Genomic DNA, 18,164 nt, shown 5'->3' with positions numbered 1-18,164 from the left:
CACCCCCTCGGGGATGCAGATGATTCTGACATTGGAACGTTTCATTGAGTCAATATTCTCCCATAACCTACAGTCTTGAGAATGGATTTTTTTTAGTCTAGATTCTATTTTAGCTTTCTCTTCTACTAACCCATCCTATAATTCGCTAATACGTTCCTCTGCCTCATTTATCCTGGCCATCAGAGCCTCTAGTTTTGACTGCATTTGGCTCATAGAATTTTTAATTTCTGCCAGATTCGTTCTCATTTCTGCCCTTAGGGATTCTATATTCTCATTACCACTTTCATTAATACTTTTTTCAAGTCTACACATCATCTTGACCATTGTTACTCTGAATTCCATTTCTGATAATTTGGTTATATCCATATTCATTAGTTCTGTGGCAGAGGCCACAGGCTCATTGTCTTTTCTTTGCTGGGGGGGATTTCTCCTTCTCGTTATTCTGATGAGGAGAGTTTGCAGGGTTGCCCAGAGCCCAAATTATTGATCGGGACCCAGGCAGTGTGCCCTTGTTTTATAGGGATCTTAGGGATGTGGTCTTCTTGATTTTTCAGCCTTCGTTCTGGGAGAGGAGCCTGCCGTGCCTATACTCAGGCAACCCTGTTTGGGTAGAGTGTCTGTGTCACCTGCAAGGGGTGATGGGGATGGGCACAATGTGAGCCAGTATTTCCAGGCTTTTGTTCTCTGGCAGCTTTCCCTGGCAGTTTGCTGTGCTTCTTCTGAGAGTCAGAGCAGCAGTGGCCGAATCTCAGCCTCTCTCACAGCAGAGGGATCGCGGACTGTTCTCCACTGATGTTCTGGTCACTTTAACTCTGTTTCAGTCACTACTGCTCAACCCTGCAGCATCCTGGGATGTGTGCCCCACACCCGGCGTCCCAGCCCTCCTTTCCAGGGCTGGCACATCTCTGCACTTTGTGTTTCTAACACTGCCAGCCCCCAGATGCCAGCCGCCCCCATGTGCTCTGGAGCTCCCTGTCTCAGTCCGGTTCCAGTGAGCACACCAGAGCTACGTTTCAGTTTGGTCCTGCGCGTTCCCCGGCTCACGATCTCAGACTGCTCTCTCGCGGGTGCCGGTTTTTGAGTCTCCCTGCTCCCCCGTGCAGGTTGCTACTGCTTCCCGGTGCCCAAACGCGGCAGCTCCCTCCCCCTTCTATTCATCTTCCGATATCTGTGCGTGGTTTCATGGCTCCCTGCTTCGTACCTCAGTACTCAGCACTGGAGATGTTCATTTGTAGATATCCAGATGTATCTTCCTGCTTCTCATGCTGATTCTGTGGATGTTCAGGATGGTTTTGTACCTATCCAACTTGACTCAGGGGATAGGCTGAAAAAGGGTTCCCCTATTCCTCAGCCATCTTAACTCCTGATCTATTTTTAAATTTATTTTAGAGAGTGGGAGTGGGTGAAAAGGCAGAGGGAGAGGGAGAGTGTCTTCACGCAGACTCCCCACTGAGTGGGGAGCCAAATGTGAGGCTTGATCCCAGAATCCTAATATTATTACCTGAGCCAAAATCAAGAGTCAGACACTTAACAAACTGAGTCACCCAGGTGTCCCTGTATTTTGGGTGTTGTTGTTGTTTTTTAATAGTATAATCTGAAATATAGAAAGAGAGAAAATAATGCTTTCTAAACAATACCTCAAAGCCATAAGTCATGATGAAATTGATTAGTTAATTTCGCTAAATTAAACCTCATGTGCAAAATATTATTGCAAAAAAAGTAAAAACAAATAGAAAAAGAAGATAACTGTCTTTATATCTGAGAAGCATGTGACTAATAATTTCCAAGTTTCCTAATATTTCTTAAAGAAAGAAATAAATATCAATAAATATAGGAAAAAGTTATAAAAAGACTTCTCACACAAAACCAAGGCAAATGGTTCATATACACTTTAAAACTTGTCCAGCCTCACTGTAAATTAATCATATGCACCTTAAAGTAATGAAACATTTTTTTTCCAATTATATTGTTAAAGAAAGATATCCCAGGTAAAGTCAGGATAATAATCTGTGTGTTTTTAGTTTTCATTACAACTATGATGTTAAATGAGGTAAATCTATAAAGTCCCTTTTTTTTCCCAAGGACAAATTTTTAATTAATTTGGCTCTATTCCCAGGGTACTTACCCAATCAACAGAGAATCATGTGAGAACAGTGAAAAAGCATGGATAGGAACCTGTGATTGTGAGTGTACCCTGTCCAGACAAAATTTTGTATAAGATCATGTTTGCTGTTGAAAGAATCTGACTATGGTCACACCTTCCCTGTTTATGGCTGCTATTTTGCTTTGAAACCCTAGTGAGATGATTATACTCTGTAAGTACTCATTTTCTCATCTTTAAACTGTGTGTGATAATCTGTTTTGAAGCTCAGAGAAGTTAACACGAGTGAAGAGGACAGAGTAAAAATATTATGAACGTTAGCTGTTAGTAATACCCTCCAAAAGTCCAGAAAGAAAGAAAGAAAGAAAGAAAGAAAGAAAGAAAGAAAGAAGAAAGAAAGAAAGAAAGAAAGAAAGAAAGAAAGAAAGAAAGAAAGAAAGAAAGAAAGAAAGAAAGAAAGAAAGAAAGGGAGAAAGGTGGAGACCCCGTTAAACCAACCCTTTACCATCCACTGGACTTTGATGTGTCCCATTCTCTAAAGAACTGAGACATGAAGTCTGTTTTCATAAAGAGAAGCACCCTGAAGAAGGTTAAAGTAAAGCTTCTGCAAAAGCTTTTAATGATGACCACTAGTGATGCAAGCTAGTCTACGTTTGAACATTGCATGAGACACTCTAGCTTAAAAACCTTAGGAGCGAGGCAAACTGTGTTCAAATACTGCCTCTACCCTGTGTGATGTGTATGGGATTAGTTTCTTAAGCTCTCCACAGGTTCAATCCATCCATCTAATGTGTTGCTTTTAGCAGGAATGTAAGTCATATTCAATAATACATAAGAAAAACCCTAGAACGCAGCTGGTGTAGGTAATTAGGCAAGATTGTACTTTCCCAACAGTGCATTTCATAAACTGTGATTCATTCTTGCGCTCAGCTAGCCATACTTTCCCAGATCCATGTATTCTAAAACAAAACAAAATGAAACAAAACAAGACAAAATATAAAATAAATAAAATAAAATAAAATAAAATAAAATAAAATAAAATAAAACAAACAAAAAACACACCTATCTCTCATACTTAGGAGGAATAGAGTAGAAGAGGGTGATGCTCAATAAATCCTCCTTCAGAGGATACATGGATTTGAACTTTCAGCTATTTAAAACCAAAGGTGGGCAGTTAACATTAAAACTATTTATGAGTCTAGAAATATTTTAAGAAGCTTCTCAAAATATAAGATACTTTAATTTTATTTCTACAAATATCTGCTTTAGCTTATTAGTAAAAATCATTAAAATAAAAATTTAAAAAAAATCTAATTCCCTGGCTTTGTCAAAGATAGTTAAACATTTAACAGTTCTTTCAACATTTACAGCTTCAGGTTTTCCTAACAGTGGTGGGTCCAAAGAAGTCAAGAGAGGCTAGCTCTGACTCTATTCTTGGCCAGTGTGGAGGCCAGGGTGATTTAGGCTGTGGGAAGTGTGCTGATATTTCAAGGGACAAAAGATGGCTTTTTCCCTGCTATGAAACACTTCCAATAATGCAATGTTAATGCAGAGAATTTCTTAATACCAGTGATAACTTTTTTATTTTCTTTTGTAATTAACTAAGATATACCTAACCATTTTATGTCAAGACATAAAACAACCTGTCCATCATCTCTGAGGTAAAAAACAAAAGAAAATAAAACAAAAAACAAATAACTCTATTGTAAACTTTTTCTTCCAAGTCTTTAATTAGAAGGGCAGTTTGCTATAACACTAGAGTTCAGAACATAAGTAAGAGCCCTGCAGTGGATGGGTAAAAAAGCAGATATCAGTTGGGCACAGACAATCACATTCTATCTTCTGGCTGTTTTTGGAGCAAAGTTGAATCAATTCATAACCACAGGTCCATACCTATAATTTTACCTGAATCTTGATTTCACTTTTATTTATTCAATAACACATTCAAAACTTCCTCACATCTTTCTCTTAAATTATTTTGCATTTTCTCTTTCCATCTCATAGCTGTTGGGGGACACTTATTCCAGACCTTCATTAAATAACTCATAGTTATACAATTAAAATAATACACTCACTTTTTCTCTTTCTCAAAACAACAACAAGAAGAACAAACAAAACAAAACAAACAAAAACTTCCTTTCAAAAGTGACTAAACATAAAGAACAGTTAAGTTCTCACAAATACCACTGTTATTATGCCATTCTTTTTAAACCCTGAGTGCCATTTGCTGTCAGTGTAGACATACTGCTCGGCTAATGTCCTGCAACTCTGCACATTCCTACCCCACATCATGTCTGCACACCTTTGCTATAAATCATTCAACCTTCACACTCTTCAGGTTGCCAATGTCCTGCTTTTTACACATTGCCTCCCTGGCTTTAGGGAACTTCTATTCCATTCTTCCTTTTATATAGTATCATTATTCCAAAGACTAATCATTTAATTTCCCATACTACACATCCAATCCACTGTGATTTCCTCAGAATTCCTGAAGCATTTAGTGCCTGAACTCATTTGGTCCCATAAATACTATCTTACATGGTTATTAGAATTGGATGGTAGGAATATACTATGTTATCTTTTGTTGGATAATTAAAATGCAATTCAGAATAAACAACTTTGAGATAAATAACTGTGTCTCCAGAAGAAAGTTGAGGTTGTTGCTGAGAACTTATTTTGATTGCTGAAACCTTGAAAATAGAAACTTTAAAAATAGAAATGAAGCAGGGCATCTGGGTGGCTCAGTCAGTTGAATATCTGGCTCGGCAGTGAGCTTGAAGCCTGCTTGGGAATTTCTCTCTCCCTCTTCCCCTCTTCCTCACTCACTCCCTCTCTTAAATAAATAAATCCTCAAAAATAAAAAAATAAAAAAAACAGAAGAGAAGAGAAATAAAATTAATTCCAGTGACTCCCTGTTTTTCCAGCTTTATTGAGATATTATTGATATATACCAATGTAGTGATTTTATATACATATATGTTGCAAAATAATTGCCACAGTAAGGTTAGTTAACACATTCATCACCTCATAGCATCCCTTTTTTGTGTGTGGCATGAGCTTTTAAAATCTACTGTATTGGTAACTTTCAAATATACAAAACAGTACTGTTAACTATAGTCTTCATGCTGATCATTAGATCTCCAGAACTTCATCTCATAATTGAAAGTTTGTAACCTTCTGACCATCTTCACCCTTTTCTGCCATTCCACTCCCATCCCTGGAAATCACCAATCTTTTCTGTTTCTATGATTAAAAAAAAAAATCACCATCAAAGTTAAGTCATAAACTACTTAACACACACACACACACACACACACACACACACACACACACGTAAAAAAGGTTGCCAGTAAAGCAGAGAAAAAAATGTTTTGAACTGGGATACAGTAAAGCAGGCAGCTGTAAATCTAGCTTGCATAAACACATGTCAATTGGCCTCTCTACAGAGCTTCTGATTCAGTATGTTTGGAATGATGGCCCAAAAATCTGTGTTTCTAGTAAGTTTCCAAGTGATGTTGATATTCTTACCCAGGGGCCACACACTTCATGAACCACTAGTCTAACTGAGTAGAGAGCTTGTTAGAAAAAAAAAATCATTTCCTGTAAATCTCAAAGGGGAGTTCACAGACATAAAGAATAAAAGGGTCATATTGACCTTGGATAATAGAAGGTCATTTACCAAAAAATTCATTATTTGTTTGCTGGTTGGTTAGCTAATTTTATGACAAATGGTATCAGGTGGGGTAAGGGAAAACATAGGTAGATATAATTGGAAGATAGCATGCATCAAACACTCTTTAAGGAAGTATAAAGGTGATATAGGAGAAATTAAAATGATAACCAGATACATAGATGATTATGTTGATAGTATGACCTTACATAATGTAATACATCATATCTGTCAATAAAACTGTGGAAAAATAATCACCTTAATTACTTTTACTTCTCTTCTATCTTCAAGGTGTACTTTGGTGTTTCCAGCAATCACAATAAGTTCTTACTAACAAACTCAGTTTTCCTCTGGAAAGCTAGTTATTGAACTCAAACTTATTTATTCTGAATTTACATCTTAATTATTCAACAAAAAGAACATATTTTCCTACCACATAATTCTAGAAGAAAATGCTTTTCCAGGTGAGAAGTCTGGAGGATATCATCCTAGATGGAATTGATTTTAAAAGCAGAAGTCTACATATTTCTCAAAGTTTTCATATGTTCCATGACACACAGTGAACTGCATTGTGTTTTCATCATTTTGTGATTACATATAGTGATTTTTAGCAGAATATGAGTTTCCAGTATTTTTTTCATAGAACATATACAAGTACAAAAAATTGACACCAGGATTTTTGCTGAATTTTTGTATGCTTATCTGAATAATGGAATTCAAACTTCAGGAGATGGAGGGAAAAATAGAGAACAACCCCTTGGGGTAGAAGTTTTATAAAGAATAAGACAAAGTTTGGTTTGAAAATCAATAATACAGTTTAAGAAACACATTTTTACATTCACTTAATTAACGGTTATTAGATTAGGCATTCAAAATACAAGGCGAAATTCAGGATCTACTTCACATGGTCTTATACTGGAATCTCCTCTGGATGACACTAATAAATATGTAAATTAAATGTGTCTTACTAAGGGACATCTAGTGCTTCCAATTTACAACTGCACTACAACTTTCTGAAGGAAGAAGGAACTTCCTCTCTCAGCAAAGAAGGAAAGGATAGGTGAGCTTGGTGGAGAAACACAGGATCATTTACCCTTCTCAGCTATGTAGAGGATAGGGTAACTCATAGAGAATGGAGAGAATGAGGAAAGTAAAAAAGGAAAGCTGGTCAATCAGGTATGAATCAGAAGGTGAGTGTGTTGTCGCACATAATTAAATGGGACATGTGGCTACAGAAATGATTCAATGGAATTTTTCCTAAAAGGCAAAAGCAACAGTGTTGGAGAATCTGCTGAGAAGATAAAAACTTCCAACACCTATAAAATAAAAGTGGTAGGAGAAGGAAGGGAAGAATGAAGGGGGTGTAAACAGAAGAGGGAACAAATCATGAGAGACTATGGACTCTGGGAAACAAACTGAGGGCTTCAGAGGGGAGGGGCATGGGGGATTGGGATAGGCCAGTGATGGGTATTAAGGAGGGCATGTATTGCATGGAGCACTGGGTGTTATATGCAAACAATGAATCATGGAACACTACATCAAAAACTAATGATGACTAACATATCATATGGTGACTAACATATAATAAAAAGAATGAATATTATGCTGTACAATTCAAATACTTCAGTTCTACCTATACAAAGTTTTTAATCAAACAAAATGGGACAAAGGATGAAGATTGTGTAGTGGTTTACTCTTATCTGTGTTTTGATAAACTGCCTAAATGTTTTTATATAAGATCTCTAATGTCTTTTCATAACATCTGAGTTTTAGTATGAGCAGTTGCTGTCCATGGCAGGTGCTACAGGACAAGTTTTAAAAATGGAATAAAACCATGAGAGACTATGGACTCTGGGAAACAAACTGAGGGCTTCAGAGGGGAGAGGGGCGGGGGAATGGGATAGGCTGGTGATGGGTATTAAGGAGGGCACATATTGCATGGTGCACTGGGTGTAATATGCAAGTAATGAATCATGGAACTTTACATCTAAAACTAGGGATGTACTGTATGGTGACTAACGTAATATAACTTAAAAATATTATTAAAAAAAGAAGCTAAAAAAAAGCAATGGGCTGAAGATATGAATGGACATTTCTCCAAAGAAGACATCAAGATGGCTAACAGGCACATGAAAAGATGCTCAGCATCACCCATCATCAGGGAAATACAAATCAAGATGATGATGAGATACCACCTCACACCTTTCAGAATGGCTCCAATTAAACACAGGTAACAACAGGCATTGGCAAGGATGTTAAGAAAGGGTAACACTCTTGCACTGTTGGTGGGAATGGAAACTGGTGCAGCCAGTCTGGACAACAGTATGGAGGTTCCTCAAAAACTTAAAAATGGAGCTGCCCTATAGCCCAGCAATTACACTACTAGTGATTTACTCAAAGAATACAAAAAACTGATTTGAAGGGAGACATGCACCATGATGTTTATATCAGCATTATCAACAATAGCCAGACTATGGTTTGAGCCCAAAAGTCCCTTGACTAATGAATGGATACAGACAAAGTAGTATACAGTGGAAAACACAGCCACCAAAAAGATGAAATCTTGCCATTGACAATGACTTGGATGGAGCTAGAGCATATTATGCTAAGTAAAATAAGTCAGAGAAAATTAGATACCATATGATCTCATTCGTATGTGGAATTTCAAAAAGAAAACACGTTAACATGGGGCGGTGGAGGGAGAGAGGGGAAAAAACCATAAGAGACTCTTAAAGATAGAGATCAAACTGAGGGTTGATGGAGGAGGAGGTGGGGGATGAGCTAAACGGGTGATAGGTATTAAAGAGGGAATTTGTGATGAGCACTGAGTGTTGTACGTAAATGATGAATCACTGAATGGTACTCCAGAAACCAATATTGCACCATATGATAACTAAAATATAAAGAAAAAAAGGGGGGATATCATTAATGTTACTCAAATATAAAATAAACACAGATCAAAAATTCTATTGGTGAATAAGGGAACTAGCAAGATATTACATGTGGTTCAGAGGGAAAATTATAGATATCACACATATGAGGGTAGGAAAAAAATGTGGAAATGAATTTACAAATAAATACAGAATGGGTCTGAGTACAGAGCAATAGTCAATGGCATTACATAGGAATGTACCCAATTAGTATTTTTTATGAACAAGAATAAATTATATTATTAGAAGTTACCTACAATTTCAAGAATTGCAAAACAGCTCAAAGACAATACAATGCAACAATGATCTAATGCAAAAAAAAAAAAAAGGAAGAAAGAAAAGAAGGGAAAAGAAAAGAAGAGATGAGAGAAATAAAAGAAAAGAGAAGAGAAAAAAAAGGAAGGAAGGAAGAAAGGAAGAAAAAAAGAAAGTTTAAGACACAAAGAAAAAAATATTACCATTTGGCAGTTTTTCAAAATTTTCTGACTCAGGCACACTGAAGGCAGATGGCAACTGGATAAGTAGAAGAAATGATGCTTGTTAAAGACCTTCTTGTTAATGAATTATGCTGTGTTTTTTGTTTTTGTTTTTGCTTTTTTTTTTTTCCCATGGAGCCCAATGTAGGGCTTGAAATAATGACCCTGAGATCATGACCTGAGCTGAAATGAAGTGTCAGACACTGAACTCACAGCCATCCAGGTGCCTGGCTGGGTGTTTTTATATGCATTATTCAATTCAATCAGATGAGAAACCTCACTCTGTACATAGAATAAACTGATACTCAGATAATTTATTAAGAATTAAAAAGCTAGTAAATGAGTAAGATGAAATTTATATTTGGCACTGATTGCTCACATTCCATGGCTTTCCTCATTACCTATCACAATATACATTATGAAAAATTCCATCTGAGTGAGATACAGAGTGTAGTTCTTGATCTAGATAGGTGGATGAGGTAGATGACTTGGAAAGGACTGACACCCCTTTCAGTCATACTGCAGTGTGATCAACTGTGGTTCAATGACGTCAATGGAGGCTTTCTGGTGTTAGTCTCACGTGGTCTTATATATTTTGATAGTTGCATATGACAGTAAGAGAAAGGGAAATTGAGAAAATACAATAGTAAATTCTTCTCAACTGAGTCTTAAGTTGCTTACTTTATTTTTTTTAGAGTAACTGATTAAACATCAAGAGAAATGGACAACTTCACCTCCGAGAGCACATTCTTCCTCATGGGCTTCTCTGATGTTAGGGAGTTCCAGATCTTACACGCAGTGCTATTTTTGCTAACTTACCTGGCAGCTCTACTGGGGAATCTTCTCATTATCACCCTTACCACCAAGGATCATCGGCTCCACACCCCTATGTACTTCTTCTTGAAAAACTTGTCCTTTCTGGATCTCTGCCTGATTTCCATCACTGTCCCCAAATCCATCATGAACTCTCTAATGAATCATAACACAATTTCATTCCTTGGATGTGTTTCACAGGTATTTTTCTTCTTTCTCTTAGCCAGTACAGAAGTAGCACTCCTCACAGTCATGTCCTATGACCGCTATGTTGCCATCTGCCATCCTCTCAGATATGACATCATCATGGGCCACGGAGCCTGTGTGCAGATGGTCACCACTTCATGGTTCAGTGGAGGTCTCAATGCAATTCTGCATACAGCTTCTACCTTTTCCATACCCATGTGTGGGCCTCCTGAAATTCATCAGTTCTTCTGTGATGTCCCACAACTGCTCTCTCTTGCCTGTTCATATAATATTGGGGAATTAGTAGTCATTGGGCTCAGCCTGGTGTTAGATTTTGGCTGTTTTGTGTTTATTGATATTTCTTACATTTATATATTCTCCACCGTGCTAAGGATGCCCTCCAAAGAAGGCAGGCACAAAGCTATCTCCACATGTCTGCCTCACCTCCTTGTTGTGACTCTGTTTCTCTCTTCTGGATTTTTTGCCTATTTGCATCCTTTACCCAAATCTCCATCACTCTTAGACTTGCTCATTTCTGTATTCTATACTGTGGTGCCACCCACCATGAACCCCCTCATCTACAGTCTGAGAAATAAGGATATAAAGATGGCACTAAGGAAATTGATAATGAACAGATACAATCTATCAAAATAAGGAGTTAATATCACAGACAACATGATCTATATATTCATGGACATAATTATATGAACAATCTGTTGCATAGTCTGGTGATAACATTGGATATGTAGAGTACGAATATCATAAAAAATCTCATTGTATTCATTAAACTCTTAGGAAAAGCAATATGTATAATGACATGACATAATATGCATAATGCATTCTCAAATGAAAAGAAATAGACAAAGGTAGGTGATACCTGTACAGCATTGTGAATGTATTAAATGTCACTAAATTGTGCATGTTTTAGTGTTTAATTTCAAATTATGCTGATTTCACTTCACCAACAAGGCAGAACAAAACAAAAACAAAAACAAAACAAAACAAACAAACAAAAAACAACACTGCTCTTGTCCATCTGTCTTCCGCTTTTCTTACTCACGCCTATTATATTCTATTTTCTGGCATCACATGTGTCCTTGAAATTTAGTGAGAAGACACGGATATACAAAAATTTAACTTTACTTTAAAGAGATACATATGCTTGCAGTAATAATTTTTCAAGTCTTTATTTAAATTCCAGTCACTTAATATACAGTGTAATATCAGTTTCAGGTGTAGAATTTAGTGACTCAACACTTACATATAACAACCTGTGCTCATTACATTTGCCCTCCTTAATTCCTATCACCAATTTAACCCATCCCCCTATCCACTTCCCCTATGGTAACCATTAGTTTGTTCTCTATAGTTAAGAGTCTGTTTCTTGGCGGATAAAAACAGAGGAAAGCCAATAAAACATATCTTAATTATAGAGGGCTTATATTAATATTAAAACAAGTGCCAGGTTGAAAAAAAATAAAATTGATAAACCCTTAGCCAGAATTATAAAAAATAAAAGAAAAAGGACCCAAATCAATAAAATCACAAATGAGAGAGGAGAAATAGCAATAAACAATTGCCTGAGAATATTATGAAAAATTATGTGCCAAAAAATCAGAAAATCTGGAAAAATGGATAAATTCCTAGAAACATGTACAGTAACACACTCAAAAAGGAAGAAATGAAAAACATGAATGTACAAATACCAGCAAAGATATTGAATCAGAAAAAAAATTCTCAACAAACAAAAATCCAGGGTCAGAAGTCTTCACAGGGGAGTTCTAACAAATATTTAAAAAAGAGTTAATACCTATTCTTCTCAGACTATTAAAAAAATAGAAATGGAAGGAAAACTTCCAAATTCATTTAATGAGGCCAGCAGTACCGATTCCAAAACTAGACAAAGACCCCACTAACAAAGAGAATTACAGGCCAATATCCTTGATGAACATGGTTGCAAAAATTCTCAACAAAATAATAGTAATTCCAGCAGTATATTAAAAGAATCATTCACCATGATCAAGTGGGATTTATTCCTAGGCTGGAAGTGTTGTTCCATATTCACAAATCATAGGACATGATACACCACATTAGTAAAAGAAAGGATAAATACCATATGATCCTTTCAATAGATGTAGAAAAGACATTTGATAAAATACAACATTCACTCATTAAAAAAGAAAACTCAACAAATTAGGGAGAAAGGGAACACACCTGAACATGAAAAAGGTCATATATGAAAAACTTCACAGCTAATAAAATCCTCAAGTGGGAAAATCTGAGAGCTCTTCCTCTAGGTTCAGGAACAAGACAGAGTTTCCACTCTCACCACTGTTATTTAACATAGTATTGGAAGTCCTAGCAAAGCAATCAGACAACAGAAAGAAATAGAAGGCATCCAAATTAGCAAATAGGAAGTCAAACTTACACCATTTGCAGATAACATGATACTCTATATAGAAAACTCAAAAGACAATGAGAAAAATTGCTAGAACTGATACACAAATTCAGTAAAGTCACAAGATACAAAATTGGCATACAGAAACCCACTGCATTTCTATACACCAATAATGAAGCAGCAGAGAGAGGAATAAAGGAATCAATCACATTTACAATTGCACCAAAAACTGTAAGATATCTAGGACTAAACCCAACCAAGAGGTAAAACTTCTGTATTGTGAAAACTATAAAATACTGATGAAAGAAATTGAAGAGGACACAAAGAAATATAAGAGCATCACATGCTTATGCTATAGAAAGAACCCAAAGTCCATTGGCTGATGAATGATAAAAAAGATGATATATACCAGTATGAAGTGGAATATTGCTCATAAAAATGAAATCTTGTCATTTGCAACAATGTAGAAAGAGTTAGAGAATGTTATGCTAAGCAAAATAAGTCAGAGAAAGACAAATACAACATGATTTCACACATATGTGGAATTTAAGAAACAAAACAGATGACCATATTAAAAAGAGAGAGAGAGAGACAGAGAGAGAGAGGCAAACCAGGAAACAGAATCAACTATAGAAAACAAACTGAGGGTTTAATGGAGGGCAAGTGTGCAGGGGGGAGTTAAACAGGAGATGGCTTTTAAGGAGGGCAATTGTAGTGATGAGTGCTGCATGTTGTATGTAAGCGATGAATCACTAAATTAGTTTCAGGTGTACAATTTAGTGATTCAAAAGTTGTGTACAACACCCAGTGCTAATCACAAGGGTACTCCTTAATACCCATCACCTATTTAACCCATATTATACCAATCTCCCCTCTGGTAACAACCAGTTTGCTCTCTATAATAAAGACTCTCTTTCTTGGTTTGCCTCTCTCACTCTTTTATCCCTATTTTCCTTTGTTTTATTATTATTTTTAATTCCACAAATAAGTGAAGTTATATGGTATTTTTCTTTCACTAAGTGAATTATTTCACTTAGCAGAATACCTTCTAGTTTCATCCACATCATTGCAAATGGCAAGATTTTATTTTTATTTTTTTTTTTTTGGCTCACTAATGTTCCATCATATATACATATACACATATATAGTATATGTATCTTCTTTATCCATTCATCATTTGATGGACATATGGGCTCTTTCCATAATTGGCTATTGTTGATAATGCTGCTATATATATATATATATATATATATATATATATATATATATATATATATATATATATATATATTGTATTAAATATATTTATATTTAATATATATTATATTTAATATAATATATATATTTTTTTTTCCAAAGAAACAGATCTTGGTTTCATTAAACTGTTTTACTTTGTGTTTTTAGTTTCAATATCATTTATTTCTGCTGTAATCATTGTTATTTCTCTCCTTCTGCTGGCTTCATGCTTTGTTTATATTTTCCCCTAGGCCTTTTAGGTGTAATGTTAAGTTGATTTTTTGAGATCTTTCTTTTTTATTGAGGTAGGCGTGTTTTGCTATATACTACCATCTCAGGATCCCATTTGCTGTATCCCAGTGGTTTTGAACCATTCTGTTTTCATTTTCATTTGTTTCCATGCATTTCTTTATTTCTTCTTTGTTTTCCTGGATGATCCTTTCATTATTTAATAGCATGTTGTTTAACCTCTATGCATTTGAGGTCTTTCCATTTTTTTTTTCTGGTGATTGACTTCCTGTTTCATAGTTGTGTGGTAAAAAAAAAATATGCATGCTATTATATCAATCGTTTTGTACTTTTTGAGTTTTGATTTGTGACAGTATAAGAACTATTCTGGAGAATATCTCATATGCACTTGAAAAGCTTGTGTATTCTGCTGCTTTAAAACAGAATGTTCTGAATATATGTGTTAAATACATCTAGCCCAGTTGTGTCACTAAAACCCATTGTTTCATTGTTGATTTTCTGCTTAGGTAATCTGTATTGATGTAAGTGGAGTGTTGAATTCCCCTACTGTTAGTGTATTATTATCAATGAGTTCCTTTATGTTTGTTATTAATTGTTTTATATATTTGGGTTTTTGCATGTTGGGTGCATAAATATTTACAATTGTTAGGTCTTCTTGTTGAATTGTCCCCTTTAGTACGATGTTGTGTCCTTCTTCAACTCCTGTTACAGTCTTTGGTTTAAAATTTAGTTTGTCTGATATAAGTATTTTTACTCAGTCTTTCTTTTATATCCACTTGCATGTAAATATTTCTTTTTCTCTTCATTTTCAATCTGCACATGTCTTTACATCTAAATTGAGTCTCTTGCAGGCAGCATATTTATGGGTCTTGTTTTTTGTTGTTCTTGTTGTTTCAAGTTTTCAAATTCAAGTTAGTTAACATAAAGTGTAATATTGATTTCAGAAATAGAATTTAGCAATTCATCACCTGCAAATAACACCCAGCGCTCATCAAAAGTGTCATCCTAGTACCCATCACTAATTTAGCCTATCACCCACTCCTCTCTCCTCCAGGAACCCTCAGTTTGTTCTCTATAGTTGATCCTCTTGTGGATCCTCTAGTGGATTACCTTCCTCTCTGTTTTTCCCCCTTCCTCTTTGTTCATCTGTTTTCTTCCTGAAATTTCACATATGAGTGAAATCATATGGTATTTTTCTCTCTCTGATTGACTTATTTTGCTTAACATAATACACCCTAGCTCCATCTACATCATTGCAAATGTCAAAATTTGATTCTTTTTGATGGCTAACTAATATTCTATCATATATATGATACACACACACCCCTTCTTTATTCATCATTGGATGAGCATATGGACAACTGACCTCTTTCCATAATTTGGCTATTATTGATAATGCTGGTATAACATCAGGGTGTATGTGCCCCTTTGAGCCAAAATATTTTTTATCCTTGTGTAAACACCTAGTAGTACAATTGTTGGTTCACAGGGTATTTCTATTTTTAGCTTTTTGAGGAAGCTCTATTTTGTTTTCCAGAGGCTGTTTTTTTTTGTTGTTGTTGTTTTATTTTGTTTTTTTTAAATCAACTCTGATGCTCTATGATTTCTGTTTGGCTAATTTAGTCCATTTACATTCAGAGTAATTATTGATAGATGTGTATTTAGTGTCATTTTATTACCTATTTTTTCATTGTTTCTGGAGATTTTTCTCTGTTCCTTTCTTCTCTGTGTCACTTTTTGTCCTTCCTTACCATTGAAAGTATCCCCTTTAATATTTCTTGCTGGGTTTTTTTAAAAGGATTTTTAAATATTTATTTATTTTAGAGAGGGAGAGAAAAGAGGGGAGGGGCAGAGGGAGAGAGGGAATCCTCATGCAGATTCACTGCTAGCAGGGAGTCCAATGTAAGGCTCAATCCCAGGACCCTGAATTCATGACCTTAGCCAAAACCAACAGTTGGACAATCAACCGACTGAGCCACCCAGGTTCCCAGCAGGGCTGGTTTAATAGTCATAAACTCCTTTACATTTTTTGAAACTCTTCGTGTTCTTTCTATTCAAAGGTCTGACTTGCTGGATTTTTCCCATTCATCTCTTTGAATATATCATGCCACTCACTTGTGGCTTGCTATGTTTTTGTTGAGAAACCTGCAGGTATCCTCATGGGTCTTTCCTGGAAAGTTAAGGACTTGTTTGCCTTTCTGTTTTTAATTTTTTTTTATTTTTCTTATTATATTATGTTAGTCACCATACAGTACATCCCTAGTTTTTGATGTAAAGTTCCATGATTTATTACTTGTGTATAACACCCAGTTTTTAAGAATTTTTCTTCTTCTGGAAAACAGTGTGGAGGTCCCTTAAAAAGTTAAAAGTTGGCCTACCCTATGATCCTGCAATTGCTCTACTGGGTATTTACCCTAAAGATACAGATGTAGTGAAGAGAAGGGCCATATGCACCCCAATGTTCATAGCAGCATTGTCCACAATAGCTAAATCGTGGAAGGAGCTGAGATGCCCTTCAACAGATGACTGGATTAAGAAGATGTAGTCCATATATACAATGGAATATTATTCAGCTATCAAAAAGAATGAGTTCTCAACATTTGCTGGAACATGGATGGCACTGGAGGAGATAATGCTAAGTGAAATAAGTCAAGTAGAGAAAGACAATTATCATATGGTTTCTCTCATCTATGGAATATAAGAACTAGGACGATTGGTAGGGGAAGAAAGGGATAAAGAAAGGGGGGTAATCAGAAGGGGGAATGAAGCATGAGAGACTATGGACTCTGAGAAACAAACTGAGGACTTCAGAGGGGAGGGGGTTGGGGGAATGGGATAGGCTGGTGATGGGTAGTAAGAGGGCACGTATTGCATGGTGCACTGGGTGTTGTACGCAACTAATGAATCATCAAACTTTATATCAGAAACCGGGGATGTACTGCATGGTGACTAACATAATATAATAAAAAATCATTTAAAAAATCTAATCTCAAGAATGTAGTTTATGGGAGATTACTGACTCAATTAAACATTCCAATTTCAGAATCATCGGCATCCCTGAGGGGGTGGAGAAAAACAGAGGTCTAGAAGAGATATTTTAAAAAATTGTAGCTGAAAACTTCCCTAATCTAGCAAAAGAAATAAGCATTTGTGTCCAAGAGGCAGAGAGGACCCCTCCCAAATTCAACCATGACAAACCTACGCCACGTCACATCATAGTGTAATTCACAAATATTAGATCCAAGGATACAGTATTGAAAGTGGCCAGGGAAAAGAAATTTCTCACCTACCAAGGTAAAAGTATCAGGATTATGTAAGACCTGTCTACACAGACCTGGAATGAGAGAAAGGGTTGGGGGGGGCATTTTTAAAGCTCTTTCAGAGAAAAACATGCAGCCATAATCCTTTATCAAGCAAGACTGTCATTCAGAATTGATGGAGAGATAAGGACATTCCAGAATCGCCAGTCATTGTCCAATTTCGTAACCACGAAACCCGAACTACAGGACATATTAGGGGGGTTTATAAAAGTAAAAAGTTTCCAAGACTGATATAGAACAGACAGTTACAATCTATAGAAACAAAGACTTCACAGGAAACATGACATCATTAAAATCATATCTCTTAATAAACACTCTGAATGTGAATGGCCTAAATGCTCCCATAATATGACACAGGGTTGCAGATTGGATAAAAAGACATGACCCATCCATTTGCTGTCTAGAAGAGACTCATTTTGAACATAAAGATACCTCCAGACTGAAAGTGAAGGGATAGAAAACCATATTTCATGCCAATGAACCTCAAAAGAAAGCTGGAGTAACAATTCTCATATCAGACAGATTGGATTTTATACTAAAGACTGCAGTTAGAGATACAGAAGTGCACTATATTATTCTTAAAGGTTGTATCCAACAAGTGGATATGACAATTATAAATATATATGCCCCTAACAGGGGAGCAGCAAGATACATAAGCCAACTCTGAACGAGATTAAAAAGACCTATAGATAAAAATACGTTAATAGTAGGGGACCTCAACACTCACTCTCAGCAGTAGACAGATCACCTAAGCAGAAAATCAACAAAGAAACAAGAGCTTTGAA

At 35.9% G+C, this 18,164-nt stretch overlaps 1 protein-coding gene across 1 annotated transcript; it reads left to right on the top strand.

Annotated features, from left to right (window-relative positions):
* Window positions 1-9,897: 9,897 nt before the first annotated feature.
* Window positions 9,898-10,830, top strand: LOC123791165 (olfactory receptor 14A16-like). The gene has a single exon (XM_045795804.2). It carries the CDS (start codon window positions 9,898-9,900, stop codon window positions 10,828-10,830), a length of 933 nt encoding a protein of 310 aa, XP_045651760.2.
* The last annotated feature ends 7,334 nt before the right edge of the window (window positions 10,831-18,164 follow it).

Source organism: Ursus americanus, chromosome 5 (assembly GCF_024610735.1).
Source record: "Ursus americanus isolate L20-20 chromosome 5, mUrsAme1.1.p, whole genome shotgun sequence".
NCBI classification, from domain to species: Eukaryota; Metazoa; Chordata; class Mammalia; order Carnivora; family Ursidae; genus Ursus; species Ursus americanus.
Note: the sequence above shows the minus strand (reverse complement) of the source record. Positions and strands in the feature narration are given on the sequence as shown.

Coding starts and splice junctions, on each gene's coding strand:
- LOC123791165 (XM_045795804.2), top strand. CDS start 9,898: ATGGACAACTTCACCTCCGAGAGCACATTCTTCCTCATGGGCTTCTCT.